Below are 19,649 nucleotides of genomic sequence, written 5' to 3'. Positions count from 1 at the left end.
GTGAGTGGCAACCCACTCTAGCATTCTGGCCTGGAGAACTCCATGAACAGAGGAACCTGGTGGGCTACAGTCCATGGGGTTGGGAAGAGTTGTACATGACTGAGAAGCTAATACTTTCACTGATACACAAAGCATAATGAAAAGCTGCAGGCAATTATTAGGCCATAGAAAAGTCAAATATAAAAATCAGAGGATCTCGCTTAAGTTAATAGGCTTGCATATCCTGCAGCTGAGGCCAAACTCAGGAGTAGACCTAGTGCTGATCTCCAGAAACGGTTAAACACCTCACCAAGCAGACCTGTTACTAGTTGGGGGAAAGGAGACGCTGACACTTGGGATGGGAATATCTGGGAAGATTCCCCTGAAAATGTTGAATCTCCAGAATCCTGGGATGACCAACTATCCTGATTTTCAGTGACTGAGTGGTTTCCTGGGCGGTGGGACTTTCTGTGCTAAAAGTTCGATAGTCCTGGGCAAATTGGGACTAATCTTTGTCCTCTGTGCTGCTGTGCTTAGTGGCTTAGTCACGTCTGACTCTTTGCAACTCCCCTGAATTCTCTGCTAGCACTTCCCTCTTGCTTGGAATCAATATAGACGTCACCTCCACCTTCAAGATAGCATATGCTCTACTCAAGATCTACCCACACCTCTCCTCCTGGCTACTAGGCTTCTAAGTAGGATTAAGTCACAGCATAATCACCCTGGGAAATGCTGGGCCTGATAAGGAATAAAGGGACTTCACTCCAAAGAAGCTGCAAGGCCTAGCCAACATCCACTGGCAGATGCAAGGCAGTACCAGTTGGACTGGGTTCTGAGGCTGTGTGACTGAGCAGGGCTGGAGCATAAGATCAGATGAGGGAGAGTTTATTGATTTGGGAGCATACTTCAAAGACACAGGATTTACAACCTGTCAAGAACCCTAGGAGATGATGTCTAGCATGGTACCTAGAAGCATGAAAAAGCAATGGTCCATCTACTAAGTGAAGTTGGAATGCCAGAATGTCCTGGAATATAGAGGAGCAAAGAATTAAAGGGCTTAGGGGTACGGACATATCAAACACGACATAATTCTATATTATGTGAGGCCTGAAAACTAACTAAAAAGGCAATACCATGTATCAAGGTGATGCTAATGAGGCATGGCCTCATTATTTGCCAGGACTATGGTAACGAGGAGCTTCGGTATCACCAATGCTCAGCAATGATGAAAGTACCACAAATGGAGTAGGAGAGTACCCTTCCCCACGATAGAATCCCACATTCTCTTGTTGTTGTTGTTCAGTCACTAAGTCATATCCAGCTCTGTGACCACATGGATTGCAGCATGTCAGGCTCCTTTGTCCTCCACTGTGTCCCGAAGTTTGCTCAAATTCATGTTCATTGAGTTGCTGATGTTATCTCATCATCTCATCCTCTGCTGCCCCCTTTTCCTCTTCAATCTTTCCCAGCATAAGGGTCTTTTCTAATGATTTGGCTTTCTACATCAGGTGGCCAAAGTATTGGAGCTTTGGCATCAGTCTTTCCAATGAATATTCAGGATTGATTTCCTTGCTGTCTAAGGGACTCTCAAGACTCTCCTCCAGCACCACAGTCTGAAGGCATCTGTTCTTCGGCACTTGGCCTTCTTTATGGCCCAACCCTCACACGTGTACATGACTACTGGAAAAACCAAAGCTTTGACTATAAGACCTTTGTCGGGAAAGTGATGTCTCTGCTTTTTAATATGCTGTTTGGTTTGTTAGAACTTTCCAAGGAGCAAGCATCTTTTAATTTCACTACAGTCACCATCCACAGTGATTTGGGAGCCCAAGAAAATGAAAGCTGTCACTACTTCCACTTTTCCCCTTCTATTTTCCATAAAGTGATGGGACCGGATGTCATGATCTCAGTTTTTTGAATGTTGAGTTTCAAGCACTTCTTTCACTCTCCTCTTTCACCCTCATCATTGTGTGAGAATCCCACATGATAAAGGCCAAGTGTGCGAATGCCTAGCAAGCCAGGTGGATGAAGTTACCCTAATGAACAGCCAGGTAAGAGCAGCAGCCAAGGGGGCCTGCAGAGTGTTATGGTCTTACAGGACAACCAGTGGCAGCTTGTCCTGGGAACCTCTTAGAAATGCAGTTCCTCAGGTCTCTTCCCTGACCGACTGAGTCAGAAACTGCAGGCGGGACCCAGGAATCTGAGTTTTAACTAACTCTCTGGGTGATTCTAATGCAAGCTGAAGTTTGAGAACCTCTGAGTTAACGGAACACAGGTAAATCAAGACCAACTTTGAAAGCAGGGCTATGCCTGAAAACCCAGAAAGTCGGCATGTGCTATACGTTTTAGAAAAGGCTTTGTTTCTTCTTTAGCCAATACAACAATGGGAGAGTTTACAGAGAAGTTGCAGCTTAAGTCTCTATGCCCTGCACATTTCTACTTAGAAAATCCAAATTTTAGGGAATTAGCAACTGTGAGCTCTGAGCAATTGAACAGTTCTGCCCATCTGCTGCACTGAGCAAGGTAACATTCTTCTGCCCAGCAAAGCAGTTTTTGGTTTGCTTTGAGCTGAGAAATGCAGGTCAAAGGCAACAATCCCACACTGCACCTCTGGGCTTTACCATCAGTAAGTAGGAGGAGAAGTGTTTAGAAGCAGAGAGGCAGATTGTGGACAAAAAGGTTGGGATGTTCTTAATCATGATTCATGAACTAAAGACAACTTGGAAACTCAGGTGGCGCTGGTGGTAAAGAATCTGAATGCAAATGCAAGAGATGCGAGGTAGATCCCTGAGATGGGAAGATCCTCTGGAGGAGAAAATGGCACACCACTCCAGTATTCTTGCCTGGAAAATTCCACAGGCAGAGGAGCCTAGCCGGCCAGTCCATAGGGCCTCAAAAAGTCAAACATGACTGAGCATGTGCATGCACACACATACACAGACACACAATTAGACTAGAATTTCAAGGGCTAAAGTTTGAGATATGAATTAATTATTTTCTGGATGATTTTCCATCTAATTTCTCTAGAGCTTTTTTGCAGCAATTTCAGGTTGTAGAAGGGATTTTTTTTTTCCCCCACGTTTTACTTCTTGGTGAAAGCATAAATCTCAAGGCTTTTCCCAGAACCTCTGGGGAGAAGAAATTCAGAGGCAAAAATATCTGGTTGCAAGAGTTCATGATTCTGTTATCTAAACATGAACAATCATCATACCCAATTTTTTTGACTCCTAATTTGAATTCTTCTCCAAACCGACTATTTGTGTAGAGTATGTCTGCTCTTTTGTTTACTGGCTATTTCCTACCCATTCAATACCCAACTAAGATATAACATGTTCACCTTTGTTCTGACTTCATTCCAACACTGCTTTGACCTTCTGGGAAGTGTGAGGGTATGTAGTTATCTGTCTTGTGGCAATATGGCCATGATTTCAGAGAATGAAGGCTGAGAAAGAGCCATAGGCTATTTGGGAGTCTAACAATATAATGGCAGGACAGACAGGTGTGGAGGTGAAGACCAATGACAGTCAGGAAGATGGTAGCTCTAGTTTCTGATGACTCTATGTCATACGTGCAGTAAGAGATGGTCTATGTCAACACTGTACTAGCCAGGAGGCACCACCTTGCAGGTGCCAACTGTGTATGTCCCTTCCCAACTGAAGTTTCCAATAAATGAGCATGGTAAGTTTCTCTATTTATTTAGGTTTTCTTTGATGTCTTTCATCAGCATTTTATAATTTTCATCATTGAGACCTTATATAGATTTTGTTTAATTTATACCTAAGTATTTTATTTTCTTTGGCACAATGGCTCATGCTTTCCTCTACATTGATGAACATACACAGTGTATTTATAATATTGGTTTAATGATCTTTCTTTATCCTCTAGGTCAGAGGTTAGCTAACTATGGGTCAAAACCAGCCTGCAATATGACCCATGAGCTAAGAATGACTTTACATTTTTAAAGGATGGTAGAAAACAAAACAAGACAAAAAAAAACACATCATCAGCAGTCAGGGAAATTATAAAACAGTAAGACAGCACTTCATACCTACTAGGATGGTTATAATTAAAAAGAGCAGATAACAACAAGCATTGGTAAGAATGGGGAGAAACTGAAACCCTCAAACACCGTTGGTAGGAATGTAAAATGGTGCCGCAGCTTTGGCAAACAGTCTGGCAGCTCCTCAAAAGGTTCAGTCTGAGTTCCCACATGATCTAGCAATTCCACTCCTAGGTATATATGGAAGAAAAATAAATACATATGTTCACACAAAGGCTTGTACATGAATAATACATAATTCTTTCCAGAAAGTAGGAACAACCCAAATATTCCTCAACTGAGGATTGGATAAATGTGGAATATCTATACAATGGAATATTATTCAGCAATAAAAAGAAATGAATAAATGCTGTAAGCATGGTTGAACCTTGAACACATTATGCCAAGTGAAAGAAGCCTACATATTATGTGATTCTATTTACATGTAATGTCCACAATAGGCCAATTCACAGAGATAGAAAGTAGACTGCTGTTGCCAGGGGCTGGGAATGGGAAGGGGGACTGAGGCAAGGAGCAAATAGGAGTGGGCTTCTTTCTGGGGCAATGAAAATAGTCTAAAATTGGCTTTGGTGATGATTACAAAATTCTCTGAATAACTAAACAGCATTGACTTTTAGAATTTAAGAGGATGAAAATTATGGTATCTCCATAAAATGTTTCTTTTAAAGTGGTTCCTATTTTGAGAGCTAACAGATCAGTAAAGCATCCATCCCTAAAAAAATTCAGGAATTCCAAGTTAAAAAATGTAAGAACATATTAAAATTTATCATCTGGCACTAATACCATTTCATTAAAGAAGGGACATTTTAACATTTAAAGACTAATCAGGAATGAAGAACAGTTTTTAAATGGAATAAATTCAGTTTCATTTAAAAAGTATTAAGTAATTTCCACAAGCAATTACAATAATATGTAACTTGTCACGTTTTAAAAAATATTTACAATATTGCTTGAAGTATAAAAGTACTCCTGTTACTATTGTTAAAATCATTTTTAAAAAAGGACTTCAGTATAGAAATTTACTACTTCTATGAAAGACGTTCTTTAAATCTTGAATTTTATAGTCATGTAATTAGGTTACTAATCTTTATGTATATTTTAATCATACTTTATTTATCAATAATGAAAATGAAAAAGTTTAGTTGATAAAAACTTTATTCAAAACATATCAAGAACCACATAGTTCAAAACTGCAAAAATAAAAGACAATTTCTGGTAACTTAAAAATAAAGAGTATCTATAAACAACCACATTAACATCTACTATTTATAATACAATTTCAAAACCAAAGCTAATCTCTGTATTTCTATATCTTGATACATTTGAGCTAGAATCCTCCTCCTTACCTCACTATATTATTATGCAACCCCTTCAGTTTTAACAGTTAAAATATAACTTGGGTATTTTCTGTATACTATTAATCTCTTCCCATACTGAAAAACTGAGACAGTTCAAATGATTAGAAACTAATTTTCACTTAAAAAAAAGAACAGGTTAGTAAAACATTTCTTTTGAAAACTTCTCTGAATTGAGCTACACAAAAACACATTTCTACTTGAGGACTCTCCAGATTATTCACTATGCATTTATATATATATATAGTATAAGACATTTGAAAAAAGCTTTTCATCTTTTTTTTTTTTTTGGTCAAGATTCACACTACCCAGGTGCTGTGAAACAGCAGAATTAACCCCAGTTTATAAAGGGAAAACAAAGGCACCATAGTGAGATCTCACCAGGGCCAGAGTGAGACCACATTTACTTTCTGATTTATGTCCACAGCCAGATTCTCTTTCTGGACGACATTAATTTGTTCAATGATGGAAGTAAGTGATGTGGGATTTATTGTGGGAGAACTAGTTCTGGCTCTGTAGGTAAAAAGTTCACAGGGTGGACAAGGTAGAGAGGACAATTTCAGTGTGAAACGGGTTAATGAGAAGAAAGTTAAAACCGGAGTACAGACTCTATTCAGACAGAGATCACTTTTCAGACATATAAATAGCAAAACAAGGATAGGAAAAAATAATAGCTATAGAGTTTCTCATTTCTAAACCAAGGGGCTTTTACAAAATCACTTTAAAAGTAGGAGCTTTCTTGAAGACAACCCTTAAGCATCTTATTCTCCCCGCGCTCCATAAAACTCCTGTAAGGTGGAGACTACTAATTTTTTACTAGGGATGAAAGTGAGAAGTAATGAAGTTAAGAGGCTAAGAATGAATTCTCACATGGAGAATGAATAGGCTGGAGCAGATGTAATGTCTTAAAGCTTTGGTTTAAAAATAGAAACAGAAGGTAAAGGATAAACAGGAACTTTTCTGGATGGACAAGTGGAATAATCCAGGGATCCAGTAACAACACCACCTACTTAACATTTTTCTACAAAGAACTTGGAATTTCAAGTACATAGTGAAACCTAAGATGACAAATGTTCTTCCGGGTATTGAAATGCTCAGTTGAACGGAATATAGCAATAAGTTCTCATAAGACCACATGAAAAAACAGAGGCATTAATAAGCCACAGTGTGGATAAGTGCAAACTAAGGCATTTAGGACAAAATAATGCTGCCTGTAGCTAAAATATGATGGACATGGAGCCAGCAACATGACTTCTGAGAGGAATTTAATTTAGCCTGATCAATGAGTTAGGGTGGATAAAAGAAAAAAAAAAAAGAAACAGAAAAGCTGGTCATTATTGGCAAGAATAATGAAAGCTAAAACAACGGTGTCCATGCATTTGGGAATCAATGGAACTCTCGTCTTTATAAACCCACTGTGAGTTATTAAGGGACATTACGAATGCTTGAAATACATTCCTAACCTCTGGAGGAGACACATAAGACATTTATTCATGGCTGTCAGACATATTTGTAGCAGGATAGGCCACAGTTCTAAGCCAGTGTGGCAAATCTGATGTTCTGGATTCCCAAGGGGTTTTCCCCTGCAGTCTCCTCCAATCAACTTTACAGTTCAATCCTGTACCACAATAATAAATACAACCGGTTCAGGCCATAATATCAGGGGTCCTGCTGGGCCACAGGGAATCTGATCATAAAATCTTTAAATAGTAATGCTGGGAAAAACCTCAAGAAGGGAACTATTTAGTCTCCTACCTCTAGATGGAGTAAAACATTGAAACATCTCAGAAAGCAGGTTTTTGTTTGTTGAAGATTGTTTGGGATCACAGTCATAATCTAGTAATAATTTCAAGTCCATTAGGTCTATCTCCTTGGAGAAGGCAATGGCAACCCACTCCAGTACTGTTGCCTGGAAAATTCCATAGGTGGAGGAGCCTGGTAGGCTGCAGTCCATGGGGTTGCGAAGAGTTGGACATGACTGAGCGACTTCACTTTCACTTTCATGCATTGGAGAAGGAAATGGCAACCCACTCCAGTGTTCTTGCCTGGAGAATCCCAGGGATGGGGGAGCCTGGTGGGCTGCCGTCTACAGGGTCGCACAGAGTCAGACACGACTGAAGTGACTTAGCAGCAGCAGCAGCAGCAGCAGCAATCTATCTCCTTGGGTCTAAATGACCTGTGTGCGCGTACGTGTATGTGTGTTCGTGTGTGCACGTGCACTCAGTAAATGATATGCTTCCTGTATAAACTGTATGCAAGTGGCAACTGTAAACAACACAGCTCTAGAATGGGAGTCCTTAGAGGACAGGGCCCGGCCGACCTATAATTCATGGAGGTGCTGCTGTTTTCCATAAATATTCACAACATCTGAAATGCAGGCATTTATCCTTACACCTCACAGCTAGAGGTGACAGATATTGCATATAACTAGAACTTTTTGATCACAACAAACTGTGGAAAATTCTTAAAGAGATGGGAATACCAGACCACCTGACCTGCCTCCTAAGAAATCTGTATGCAGGTCAAGAAGCAACAGTTAGAACTGGACATGGAACAACAGACTGGTTCCAAATTGGGAAAGCAGTATGTCAAGGCTGTATATTGTCACCCTGCTTATTGAACTTACATGCAAAATACATCATGCAAAATGCTGGGATGGATGAAGCACAAGCTGGAATCAAGACTGCCAGGAGAAATACCAATAACCTCAGATATGCAGAAAGAGAAGAAGAACAGAAAGCCTCTTGATGAAAGTGAAAGAGGAGAATTAAAAAGTTGGCTTAAAACTAAACATTCAGAAAAGTAAGATCATGACATCCAGTCTCACCACTTCATGGCGAATAGATGGGGAAACAATGGAAACAGTGACAGACTATTTTTTCAGGCTCCAAAATCACTGCATACGGTGACTGCAGCCATGAAATTAAAAGACACTTGCTCCTTGGAAGAAAAGTTATGACCAACCTAGATAGCATATTAAAAAGCAGAGACATTACTTTGCCAACAAAGGTCCATCTAGTCAAGGCTATGGTTTTTCCAGTGGTCATGTATGGATGTGAGAGTTGGACTATAAAGAAAGCTGAGCACCGAAGAATTGATACTTTTGAACTGTGGCATTGGAGAGGACTCTTGGGAGTCCCTTGGACTGCAAGATCCAACCTGTCCATCCTAAAGGAAATCAGTCCTGACTATTCATTGGAAGGACTGATGCTGAAGCTGAAACTCCAATACTCTGGCCACCTGATGTGAAGAACTGACTCATTGGGAAAGACGGTGATGCTGGGAAAGACTGAAGGCGGGAGGAGACGACAGAGGATGAGACGGTTGGATGGCATTACTGACTCGATGGACATGAGTTTGAGTAAGCTGTGAGTTGGTTATGAACAGGGAAGCTTTGCGTGCTGCAGTCCATGGGGTTGCAAAGAGTTGGACGTGACTGAGTGACTGAACCGAACTTTTGGTGAGGGCGGTATGTAGGTATGTAATTTGATATACATCATGGCCTTATCCCCCAAACACTGGCTGGGATATTCTGGGGGAATGGACCAATGAAAGGAATTTATTCCCAGTCTCTGGAATGGAGAATCCTTTTCTTTGTCAATGGTGGTTTCCCTTATCCTTGAAATATAGAAGGAATGTCTACATCATAGTCTCAATTGATAATGTTTGATAAAAAGATGTTTAGTGTCATCTGAATTGCTGACATTCTCTTTATTCTAGTCTACTTGTAGTTCCAAATTTCCACAATCAAACAAACATGACTAGACAATACTTTTCCTATTAAATGGAAATACATTAGAAATAAACTACTTTATATATTTTGGCAATTAAGGCAAAAAGGCATCTGAACCTACTTCTAACCTTTTTGCAGAAATAATGCTAAAGTACTATAAAAAAACGCTAAAGCAAGGTAATAAAATGGGCTGGAAATAGATGTTTATAGATGTGAGGATTTTCTTGCATGTGTGAACTCCAAAATTTTTTTCAACTGTGAATTTAAGTGGGCTTCTCTCCCCTCTTTCTCTGATGCATACATGCATACACATACACACACACACACACCCCCATCCTAAGCAGGAAAAGGCTGCCACTAAGGAGAAATGCCCGCAGGTGGTTCACTTTAGAGCAGTGAATATAGTGCATCCCAGTGTGAAAGTGTGGTAACAACGAATCCTTAAGAAATTCTGTTATGTTGAATGTAATTTAAATTATTTTGGCGATTGTTAAATGGTCTTACCGTACACCCTAGAAGCGTTTAGTTAACATCTGAAATTTCCTAGTTGGGAATATAGCCTCCAAAGGTTGTTAGTTAGCATTCGAAAAGCTTATTTCAGAGGCTACTACCACAAGAGTTCATCACCAGAGACTTTGTTAATAGGTGATTATTTTCAGTGGTCAGATTAATGGTGTTAAAGGTATGTGGATTGGCAAAAATACTACAGGGCACTCCATCCTTTCACAAACAGGGCATACAGTGCTAGCAAGCCCACTAGCTCTAGGATTCCTAGAGTACTAACCTGCTCTGTGTCTAGAAGTTGAACAGAATCAGGCTGCCTGACATTGAAGCAGCTGTAGTATTACTGGATTCACTTCTAATAGCCCTTTTACACAAAATATTGATAGTCTCTCTAGAAGAATGGAGTGGGAACTTTTTCAAGCTTACATGACAGGTTGACTATTACAGGATGTCTGTTCTGGTGCCTGCTTGTTTATGTACATGAATAATGCAGACTCTGGCTTAAAACCTGATTTCCGTGTAATATACCACCTAGTAAGGTTGCGGGGAGGAGACCTACAGCCCTCATCTACTGGAAGCCACCAAAAGTGAAAGTGAAAGTCACTCAGTTGTGTCTGAGTCTTTGCGACCCCATGGACTATACAGTCCATGGAATTCTCCAGGCCAGAATACTGGAGTGGGTAGCCTTTCCCTCCTTCAGGGCACCTTCTCAACCCAGGGATCAAACCCAGGTCTCCCGCATTGCAGGCGGATTCTTTACCAACTGAGCTATCAGTCAGAAACCCACCAAATCATCTAATAATTGCAAGTGACCAAACTGATAAAGTCCAGCTTACAACAATTTTAATGGAAGGAACACAAATACCTTTCAAGGGCCATAAGATGAATCCAAGCATAGTCCACAGTTGAACAGGCTTACAAACAACAGTTTCTGCAAATTGCCTAAGGATGAAGGGTGTTGCCAGTTCAGCCCAGGAACAAGAGAAGCACAGAACTACACCACAGGTAGAGGCCCTGACATTTCTACATTCATTTCAACTGACCACCCCGCCCCCCACACACACATGTGCATGTTGCAGGGAAGCCAAGGACAGGTAAGAGTCTTCAAAGTTAACTAGCAGGTTCTGACACTATTTCTTACGTGTGTGTTCTCAGTTGCTCAGTCATGTCTGACTCTTTGTGACTCCATGGACTGTAGCCCACCAAGCTCCTCTATCCTTGGCCTTCTTACATGTTCTAAAATTGAATAGAACATATAAGAAAGCCAAGGATAGAGGAGCCCTCATAGAAGAGAAAACAAACCACTGCCTTTTAAGAATTAATCTAAATTCTTATCCCATTATGTCACAGCAATCCTAAGTCATGCTGACACTAGTTCAGTGTGGTGTGCAAAGAATCTGGTGATCTGCTATTGCAGCGATGATGCATGTTCCTGGAGGTTAGGCTATCTACAAAATCAAGGCTGTTTAAGATGGAGCATGCACACTCCCCCTTGAAATGCAAAGCTGCAAGCATAAGTGGATAAGCACTCTGGGATTTATTTCTGGTTCAGTGTGTTTTAATAAACCAGTTATGAGAAGAGTATCTAGTATCAGCTGTGGCTTACATCCTTAAGCCTCACTCACGGACCTTGAAGAGTCTGACTTCCAAATTTAACTGTCCATCCTCAAGTGGTCTAGACTCCAATTTTAGAGATCAACAAGCTAATTTTGGATGGCATTTTTTGCTTGAGGGAGCTTGTTGATCAAACCCTTTTAAAGCTCCATTCTATTCCCCTCAGTATTTAGAGAGAACAGATGGAAGGCACCGGGATAAGCAATTATACAGCTTCTGTGACCCATGTAAGGGGCCAACAGCTATAAAATCTACCAGTTTGTTAAAGAAATATCATAGCTGACAGAGAAGCAAAGAGGATATTGAACTAGCTGGCTGTTGCAAGAGGTGTCTACACCCTGAGATTTCTTTTCTACAATTACACCAAGAATGTAAAAACTTGCAATAGTGGCTACTTGTTGGTAGGGAGGCAGAAATACAGGTCAAAGGGTTCTGAAGCTCAGTGCTTCCAATCTCTTTCCCTAGTGCCAATGAAGACATCTCACTTCCCCTTGAGGTCCAAGGTCTTCTTTTGTAACACTAATCCAACAATTTGCTCCCCACCAGGACCCAAGAAACCATCCCCCATTTTTAAAGCTCACTAAAGGAGTGACTGCACCTCAGTATCTTCCACTGTAACATCCAGTATGTATAAACCACTTCCTTATCAAGGAGAGCTCTGTCTAGAGTCAACTTTCTACTGGAAGACATTGCAAGGATCCCTATACCTTCAGTTACATTAACTCACTGATGGGATTTCAAGTAATAAAGTTAGGTACCTTCTTTCTGGGCCAGCTTGCTAGCAAGGGCAGTGAACTTATTTTGAGGTAGTGCAGTGATACAGCAATGATGGTCCCTGGTATTTACCCTTTGATTCCATTTAACTATCATCTTTTGGGGCTTCCCAGGTGGCTCAGTGGTAAAGAATCTGCCTGCCAGTGCAAGAGATGCAGGTTCCATCTCTGGGTCAGGAAGATCCCCTGGAGAAGGAAATGGCAACCCATTCCAGTATTTTTGCCTGGGAAATCCCAAGGACAGAGTAGTCTGGCGGGCTAGTCCATGAGGTCACAAAGAGTTGACATGACTTAGCAAGTAAATAGCAGTGACAACTATAATCTTTTACAGAACTGCTGGTCATCCATGTAAAGGAGGGTGGCATTGTATTACTACTGTAGAACAACTTGGATAATTTTTCTGATAAAGCAAGGCAACTGAAAAAAGGAAATAAATACACAAGCAAGAAAGAGAGTCAGAGGAATGTGAATCATAACTTATCTTTGGTATCCCAGTAGAAATCTATGTTAATATTCTCCTATCCCTTGAAGTTTAGGTTGGAAATGTGTACTATTTTATTTCAGTGCTTATGTCACTCTTTCCTAATATATGACAAGTCTGCAGTGTTTTCATATCTGTGACAGAACCATAAGCTTCCAGAACACATAGTAAAGCAATGCTTGTCTAAGATGTGAGGACGGGACACTGACACTTGCACGTGTACCTATGCTCCCCACTCTGCTCACCCCATTATAATTGCTACCTTCAAAGCTCAGTGAGGGAAAGTTGGCAAAGGGAAGTGAGAAAATTCCAGACAGACACTGGCAGGCACCAAGATGTTGTAGAAAACACTAGTAAGCCAGTCACTGTAATATCTGCTATTAGCATCTCTTTACACTTATTATTGACCAGGTAAAGATGGGGAGGAAGGATCAAGGACCACATGTGGGTTTAGCACACAGGCCATATTAATGCAGCTTTTTTGTTTTTTTTAGGTTTTCAAATTTTTGACCTGGCTTTTAAAAGCAAGGATTATTTCATGGTGCTTTTTCCATCAGGCTTTTTTTTTTTTTTTTCCCCTGAGGTAGATAAAACATGGACAATAAGAAGTCTGAAGAATGCAGAGGGTAGCTGAAGCCTGTGTGGACAGGATTAGTTTGAAAGAAATTTCAGCAGTGAAAGCTGAGCCTGTCATATATAATACCACAGAAAAGAGGGAAAAGGCTCAAGGCTGTCCACCATTTAGAAAGGGCTTTTAGATTTTAACAGGTGGGAAATGGGCTAATCTGGACTGCAAAGAACAGAACTGTGGGAACAATGACCGAGTAAGAGAAGAACCTTGGTAAGCACACAGTTCATCAAGACTAGGTTGATGATAGCAAGAAATATACATCCCTCAGGACCTTGGTGATCCTGAGATCATAAGAAGGAACACACAGTACAATATCACAAGAGTATAAAAGCAACCAACAGACCTGAAGGTTTAAACTGCCTTTTGTTATGTTTTTGGGATAAACAATAAAGTATGCCTCTTAGCCTCTTGTTTGTAAGCAGGTATTGTTAACTGTACTAAACAAGTCAGGAAAGCCCAAATTCCACGACATAATTAGTGAGATGGATTCTGAGCTCTTTTTTCTGCCTGTTTGAATTACAAATGAACAGGTTGGTCTGCCTGAGACCCAGTGAGGTTAATATTCCCAGCTGGGGCCTTTCTTTCTGGAGAATCACTGCTGTCATCCCAGGCAGATGCTCTACTTTTAAATGAACATGTCATTGTAGGCCAAGTGTTAGTAGTTAAACGCCATCATCACAGAAACACACAAAGCTAGAGTCAAGTTCACAAACACAGCTGGTGGCTAAGAAACTCTTAATGAAAGAAAGAAATTCGCTCTTGGAGCCAAGTCATTCATCACAACTTCCGATACACTTAGACTGGGATTGCTTTATATGAAAGAGAATAAAATCATAACTATTGGCCTCAGTTTCTCTCCCCCCAATCTAAGAATAAACATTTGTTAAAACAGCACTGGAGAAAGAGGACCTTCACACATAATGTTCCCGGGGATTGATGTAGACTCCCTCCAGGTCGCTATATGGATGGTGTCTGCCAGGGCTCCCGTCTTGGTAGCGCATCTGATCATACAAGGGGTACATCTGCTGAGTCCCGTCCTCCCCCACTGGATTCTCATCTTCACAGTCGAATCTCCTGCTATTCAGTCCATTCTAAAAATTCAAACATTGCTTACATTAGTTGAGCAGCTGTTTGCATTTTTTCTAGCTCTTGGGTGAAAACAGGCAAGCACAGAATTCATTACACACAAGCTATTTATTGAATGGCAAGGTGTCAACAGCTTATCATTTTCTAGTCACTTGTTGCTTATAATACCTAAGAGTGATGGCATCTCCTAAACAGAAAACTGTGACTAATGGGGACTGTGGTCAGTTTCAGGCTTCGAAATTTGGAACTGGTATCAGTTAAGGTAAACTGGAGAAAAACAAGGTTGTGAACTGCAGGAGTCTCTCAGCAAGGCTCAAGCTTGGAATCCATGCATGAGATAATACAGAGATTTAAATTAAATAACCAAAACCAAACCAAAAGAAGCCTCAGGATTCAGAAATGGGGAATCAGGGGAGAGATACAGTGAAATGCATAGGTAGTATCTGACTGTATGCCCAACATGGCTGAGAATAAGAAGTGCTTTCAAAAAACAGCCTCTTGTCTTGACCTTTCTTCCTTGCTTGACTCTGGGTCACAGCTGACACCATAAAATGAACTTCCCTGGTGCTCTGTGTTGTCGCTGGTACTGATCCTCTGTCAGGTTATTGGTTTCATATAACTTGATTACTTCTAAGAGGAATAAACCAGCTCAAGGACTTTACGAAATCACACTACAGGTGCTCAGATAGCAGAGGGGAAGAAAATGAAGTTGCATGGAAATAAAATGATCTTTTAATAAACATGGTGGTCACTGGCTCCACCTGGGCTGACCCCGTTAGAGGATCATGTTACTCACAGGGTGCTGGACATTTCCAGTCTCTCTTTCTTTGAACTGAGTCTGCAGAGGCAAGTGTTCAGTCTGGAGGGAGAAGACAGAAAAAGACATGCACTTTAAAGCACAAAGCACATGATAAAACAGATCAACCAAGACCACTAAGACTCCTATTTTAAAGAGCCAACCGTGTCTTGTTAAATGTCTGCCAATGAAGCAAACTGTTTCACGTGAGGATGGGAAAAGCAACGGCATTTCCTGAGTGTTGTCTCTCTCTCAGCTCCAGCCTTCTTGTAGAGGAAGAAAATGCACAGAACATCTCCTACAGAAGCTCTCATGCAAACTGGTTTGCATCTTACTCAAGGGAGCACTCAGCACAGAAGGGCTCTTGCCTCTTCCTGGTGGAAGAGGCTGATATTTTGAATCGGCTAAAAGGGGTTTGGGGTGGTAATGAAAGGTTATTCTGTTTTTATTTATAGATGTATATATGGTCTGCTTCTCTTCCTCTCGCTACTCCTTGTCTCCCAACCCCAAACAGCTCATAAAAGGGATTCATCATTTCTAAACCTCAGCCTGAGAGAATGTTTCTCAGCTTCCCCTTGGCTTATAAACACATACTTACCTTTCAGCCCCAAGTTCAAATATCATCTCTTTCAGGAAGCAGAGCACAAAACCCTCAGGCAGAGAGAGTCACTTTCCTTTCTGTATTTTCACAGCATGTGTAATTTTCACATCTATTTGCTTTCTCCTTCACTGGACTGAGGGTGCTGGCTGGAGTATTTACAGACATTACCTCATTTAATTTTTATAATAATTCTGTAAAACCCAGGTCTTTAGTTTACAGATGACTAAAACAGAGGCTCAGAGTGGTTAAGTAAGGTGTCTCTGGTCACACAGCTTGTAAGTGGTGGATGCTTTGTCTGATTCCTAAACCTATATTCTTATAAGCCCTGCTTGCGCCTAGAAAAGAGACGTTCAAGAACTGTAATACAAGAATGCCTGAAAATCCCAGCATGTGGGCACATCTATCAGCATGTTCTTCATTTCACTGTCTTTGCTTAGGCTGTCTTTTTAGTCTGGAATGTCTGCCACTTAGCCTCTGGCACTTGAAATACTACCAATCTTGGCCAGACTAAAGTCAATTTTTTTTTTCCTAAAAGGCTTTTCTGCAGTACCCATCAAAGTTAATTTATTTACTCCTACTTTTCCTGTTGTTCTTATTCTTATTTATACCTCTATTATAGCAGACATCATGATCTGTTTTTTAGTTCCTAATGTTTTTATCTTTCAATCCTAGCGAGCCTTTCCTGGCCATCCTCCTCCAAACCCACACCCTAGCCTGTGGGTCTCTCATAATAATAAGTCAATCACTAACTAATAACTTCACTGAAATATGAACTATCAATTCTTGATATCCTCTGTCATATGCCACGTTATCCAAAGCATAAGATATCTGTGACAAATTTGCTCCCCCGTCACATTCTGCATGACTCTGGGGTGCTTTTGGCATGATCAGTTGATACTCACAGTACACAATGGTAAAAATTCAAGGCAAGGCCTGTTCCATGGACCAATCACATGGGGCCTTGTGCTCAGAAGGGTCCCACTTTGGGGTTCAATGTTCTGTGGTTGCCACCTTAGATTGCTTAATGATTTTATTATGAATTTGTGGTTTGTAAATGGCCAAAAGGACAACAGAGCATGCTTCAGGGACCTATAACTTCAGCCCAAGGGTGTCCTGCCTCCTTCTGCTTGTCTATGATTTCTTGGCTGCCACCCCCAGACCCTCCCAGTTTCCCCTCTCTTCCCCTGTCCCGTGACTGCTGCTGCCCTCTGCCCTGGCCAGGGGCCTGAGTGCTGGTACAGGGAAGTCTGGGGTCAGGAGTGCATGCCCTCCACACCACAGAGCATCTGGCGGCTGGCAGGAGAATATGAGGACACGTTTCATTGAGGCCAAACCTCTTACGTCCATATAGGAACCCAGTCTCCATACTGAAAATCTTATTTTTTAAACAAAGGGCCCTGCATTTTGCTTTGCACTGAGACTACAAATTACATAGTTGATCCTGGTCCAAGAAAAATAGACTCAGAAAAAAAAAAAAAAACACCTAAAATTAAAATTAGCATTTTCTTTTGTTTCCTGGCTATTTTAGATAAGCCATGGCTTTATGGGTGGCTCAGACAGTAAATAATCTGCCTACAATGCAGGAGACCTGGGTTTGATCCCTGGGTCAGGAAGATCCCCTGAAGGAAATGGTAACCCACTCCAGTATTCTCGCCTGGAGAATTCCATGGACAGAGAAGCCTGGCAGGCTACAGTCCATGGGGTCGCAAAGAGTCAGACACGACTAAATGACTAACACATACACACATGGCTTCATGAGCAAGAACAGCATAGCTACCCCTTTTCTCATGGCCTGAGCTTTAAAATCAGCAAGTACACTTGAAAATATTGGACAAGAAAAGAGAGTTCCTAGGACAGAGCAGGAAGAAATGGTGCCTGGACACCACGAGCAGTCTTCACCTTCACTGACTGGACAATCAGCAAATGTTAAGTTCTTATTCTCTATCTAATATTGTAATTCTCTATCAATAAATCATTACACCTCACATGAGTCCGTGAATTTTGTAATACAACAGTTGGTCAAATTCTTTATATAGACAGAAGTCCCACACGTCCTAGGGATGGCCCTGCATTAGGGACAAAGACTATGGATGCCTGCCTCTGCCATGTATTGGCATCTAGCTTCTGACCAGATACCTTAGGAACTTAATTTTATAGTGGCTGATAAATGCGCTCTCTTTCTGCTAGTCCATAACTACTCCAAATGTTATATATCTGACTTTCTAAAAAATTTAATCACAAGAATATATAGAAAAGTGTCTTAAATGATACCTCACATGTGACTGGTGCTTTGCATATGTAAACTGAATTAACCTATGGTATTTTAATTGGTGGATATATGGTATATATTATTATTCTTGTGTTTTTTTCCCAGAAAGCCTTGAGAGAGTCTGAATCTCTAAAACATATTTAGACTTCCCTACTTTACATGTACTATCTTGTAACAATTTCTACTGAGCTGCAACCCATACTTACTTTCCTGATTCACTAAAGTCATGTAGATTTTCATTCCTGTCTTCCAAGGTACTAACAAACTAGTTTTTCAAATTGTATTATCATAATGAATATTTTTACTTTCTCTGACTCAAAAATAAATTTCCACATGTTACTATGTGTTATATTTTATTCTTTCTGTTTAGATAAGACTTTAAAACCCCATAAACAGAGCTTTAAGAGTTACTAAAGTTTATTTTCAGTGATAAACAGAATCAAGATTTCAAGCTGCTATTGTCAACAAGTCTACAATCACACTGGACACTGCTTGCTCTGGCAGTGGAAAAACTACAAACTAGAGTTCCAGTTGAAACCATTATTCCCCTACTGAATTAGAATCCTTTTGGTCTTCTCTCATATCATAATTTCATCCTCAAAATACTCTTATACTTCCTTCCATGTCTTCCTTTTGCTCACATTCTTTTACTCTAATTTATAAACCTTAAACATTATTTTTTAAACACATTCTCTTACCTTCCCAAATGTTTCTCTAACATGTTCCCTCCAATTTCTAGCCCCAACTGACATCCATCCGCCTCTTCTACAATTTTCTTAAGCCTAGAGAAAATTACTGCAGATCACTCCCACATCTACAAGAACTTCCCTATCGTTCTCTTATTTTTCAACTCTCTCACGCATATTTGCCATGGATTCCTACCTCTTGGCATGACAATATGTTCAAGCATCTGCCATCTTCAGAGATAAATGAAAAGATAGTATCTATTAAAACTTCAACATCTTAAATTCTAAAAGGGCATATACCTCTTGAAACTTCAGCTTAACAAGATAACTAAAACTCATTACCTGCTGAAGGACCATCCATCCTCTCTCAGTTCCTAAGATTATAAGGGAATATAAACTAAGCCATGATCAGTGTGTTCTCTTGGCATAACTCTACGAGCTTTGTCCTGCTTCATTCCGTATTCCAAGGCCAAATTTGCCTGTTACTCCAAGTGTTTCTTGACTTCCTACTTTTGCATTACAGTCCCTTATAATTAAAAGGATATCTTTTTCGGGTGTTAGTTCTAAAAGGTCTTGGTAAGGGCATAGATTTGGATTACTGTGATATTAAATGGTTTGCTTTGGAAACGAGCAGACATCATTCTGTCATTTTTGAGACTGCATCCAAGTACTGCATTTCAGACTCTTTTGCTGACTATGAGGGCAGACAAAGATGGAGAAGGTCTATACAGTCAGCAAAAACAAGACTGGGAGCTGACTGTGGCTCAGATCATGAACTCCTTATTGCCAAATTCAGACTTAAATTGAAGAAAGGAGGGAAAACCACTAGACCATTCAGGTATGACCTAAATCAAATCCCTTACGATTATACAATGAAGTGGGAAATAGATTAAAGGGACTAGATCTGATAGACAGAGTGCCCGATGAACTATGGCCGGAGGATCATGACATTGTACAGGAGACAGGGAGCAAGACAATCCCCAGGAAAAAGAAATGCAAAAAAGCAAAATGGCTGAGGAGGCCTTACAGATAGCTGTGTAAAGAAGAGAAGTGAAAAACAAGGAGAAAAGGAAAGATAACT

At 40.5% G+C, this 19,649-nt stretch overlaps 1 protein-coding gene across 1 annotated transcript in view; it reads right to left on the bottom strand.

The window, feature by feature from the left end:
- Window positions 1-12,994: 12,994 nt before the first annotated feature.
- PVRL3 (poliovirus receptor-related 3) overlaps window positions 12,995-19,649 on the bottom strand; it is a 136,339-nt gene continuing 129,684 nt past the window's right edge. Inside the window, exons 8-9 of the mRNA XM_010852723.1 lie at window positions 15,013-15,075; window positions 12,995-14,221 (exon numbers count right to left, since the gene is read on the bottom strand). Coding sequence (XP_010851025.1) covers window positions 14,042-14,221; window positions 15,013-15,075 — 243 coding nt within the window. The 3' untranslated portion in view covers window positions 12,995-14,041. The remainder of the gene's footprint in view (window positions 14,222-15,012; window positions 15,076-19,649) is intronic.

The sequence above is a fragment of the Bison bison genome, unplaced genomic scaffold (assembly GCF_000754665.1).
Source record: "Bison bison bison isolate TAMUID 2011002044 unplaced genomic scaffold, Bison_UMD1.0 scf7180017864314, whole genome shotgun sequence".
NCBI classification, from domain to species: domain Eukaryota; kingdom Metazoa; phylum Chordata; class Mammalia; order Artiodactyla; family Bovidae; genus Bison; species Bison bison.
This window is presented reverse-complemented; position numbering and strand designations above follow the sequence as displayed.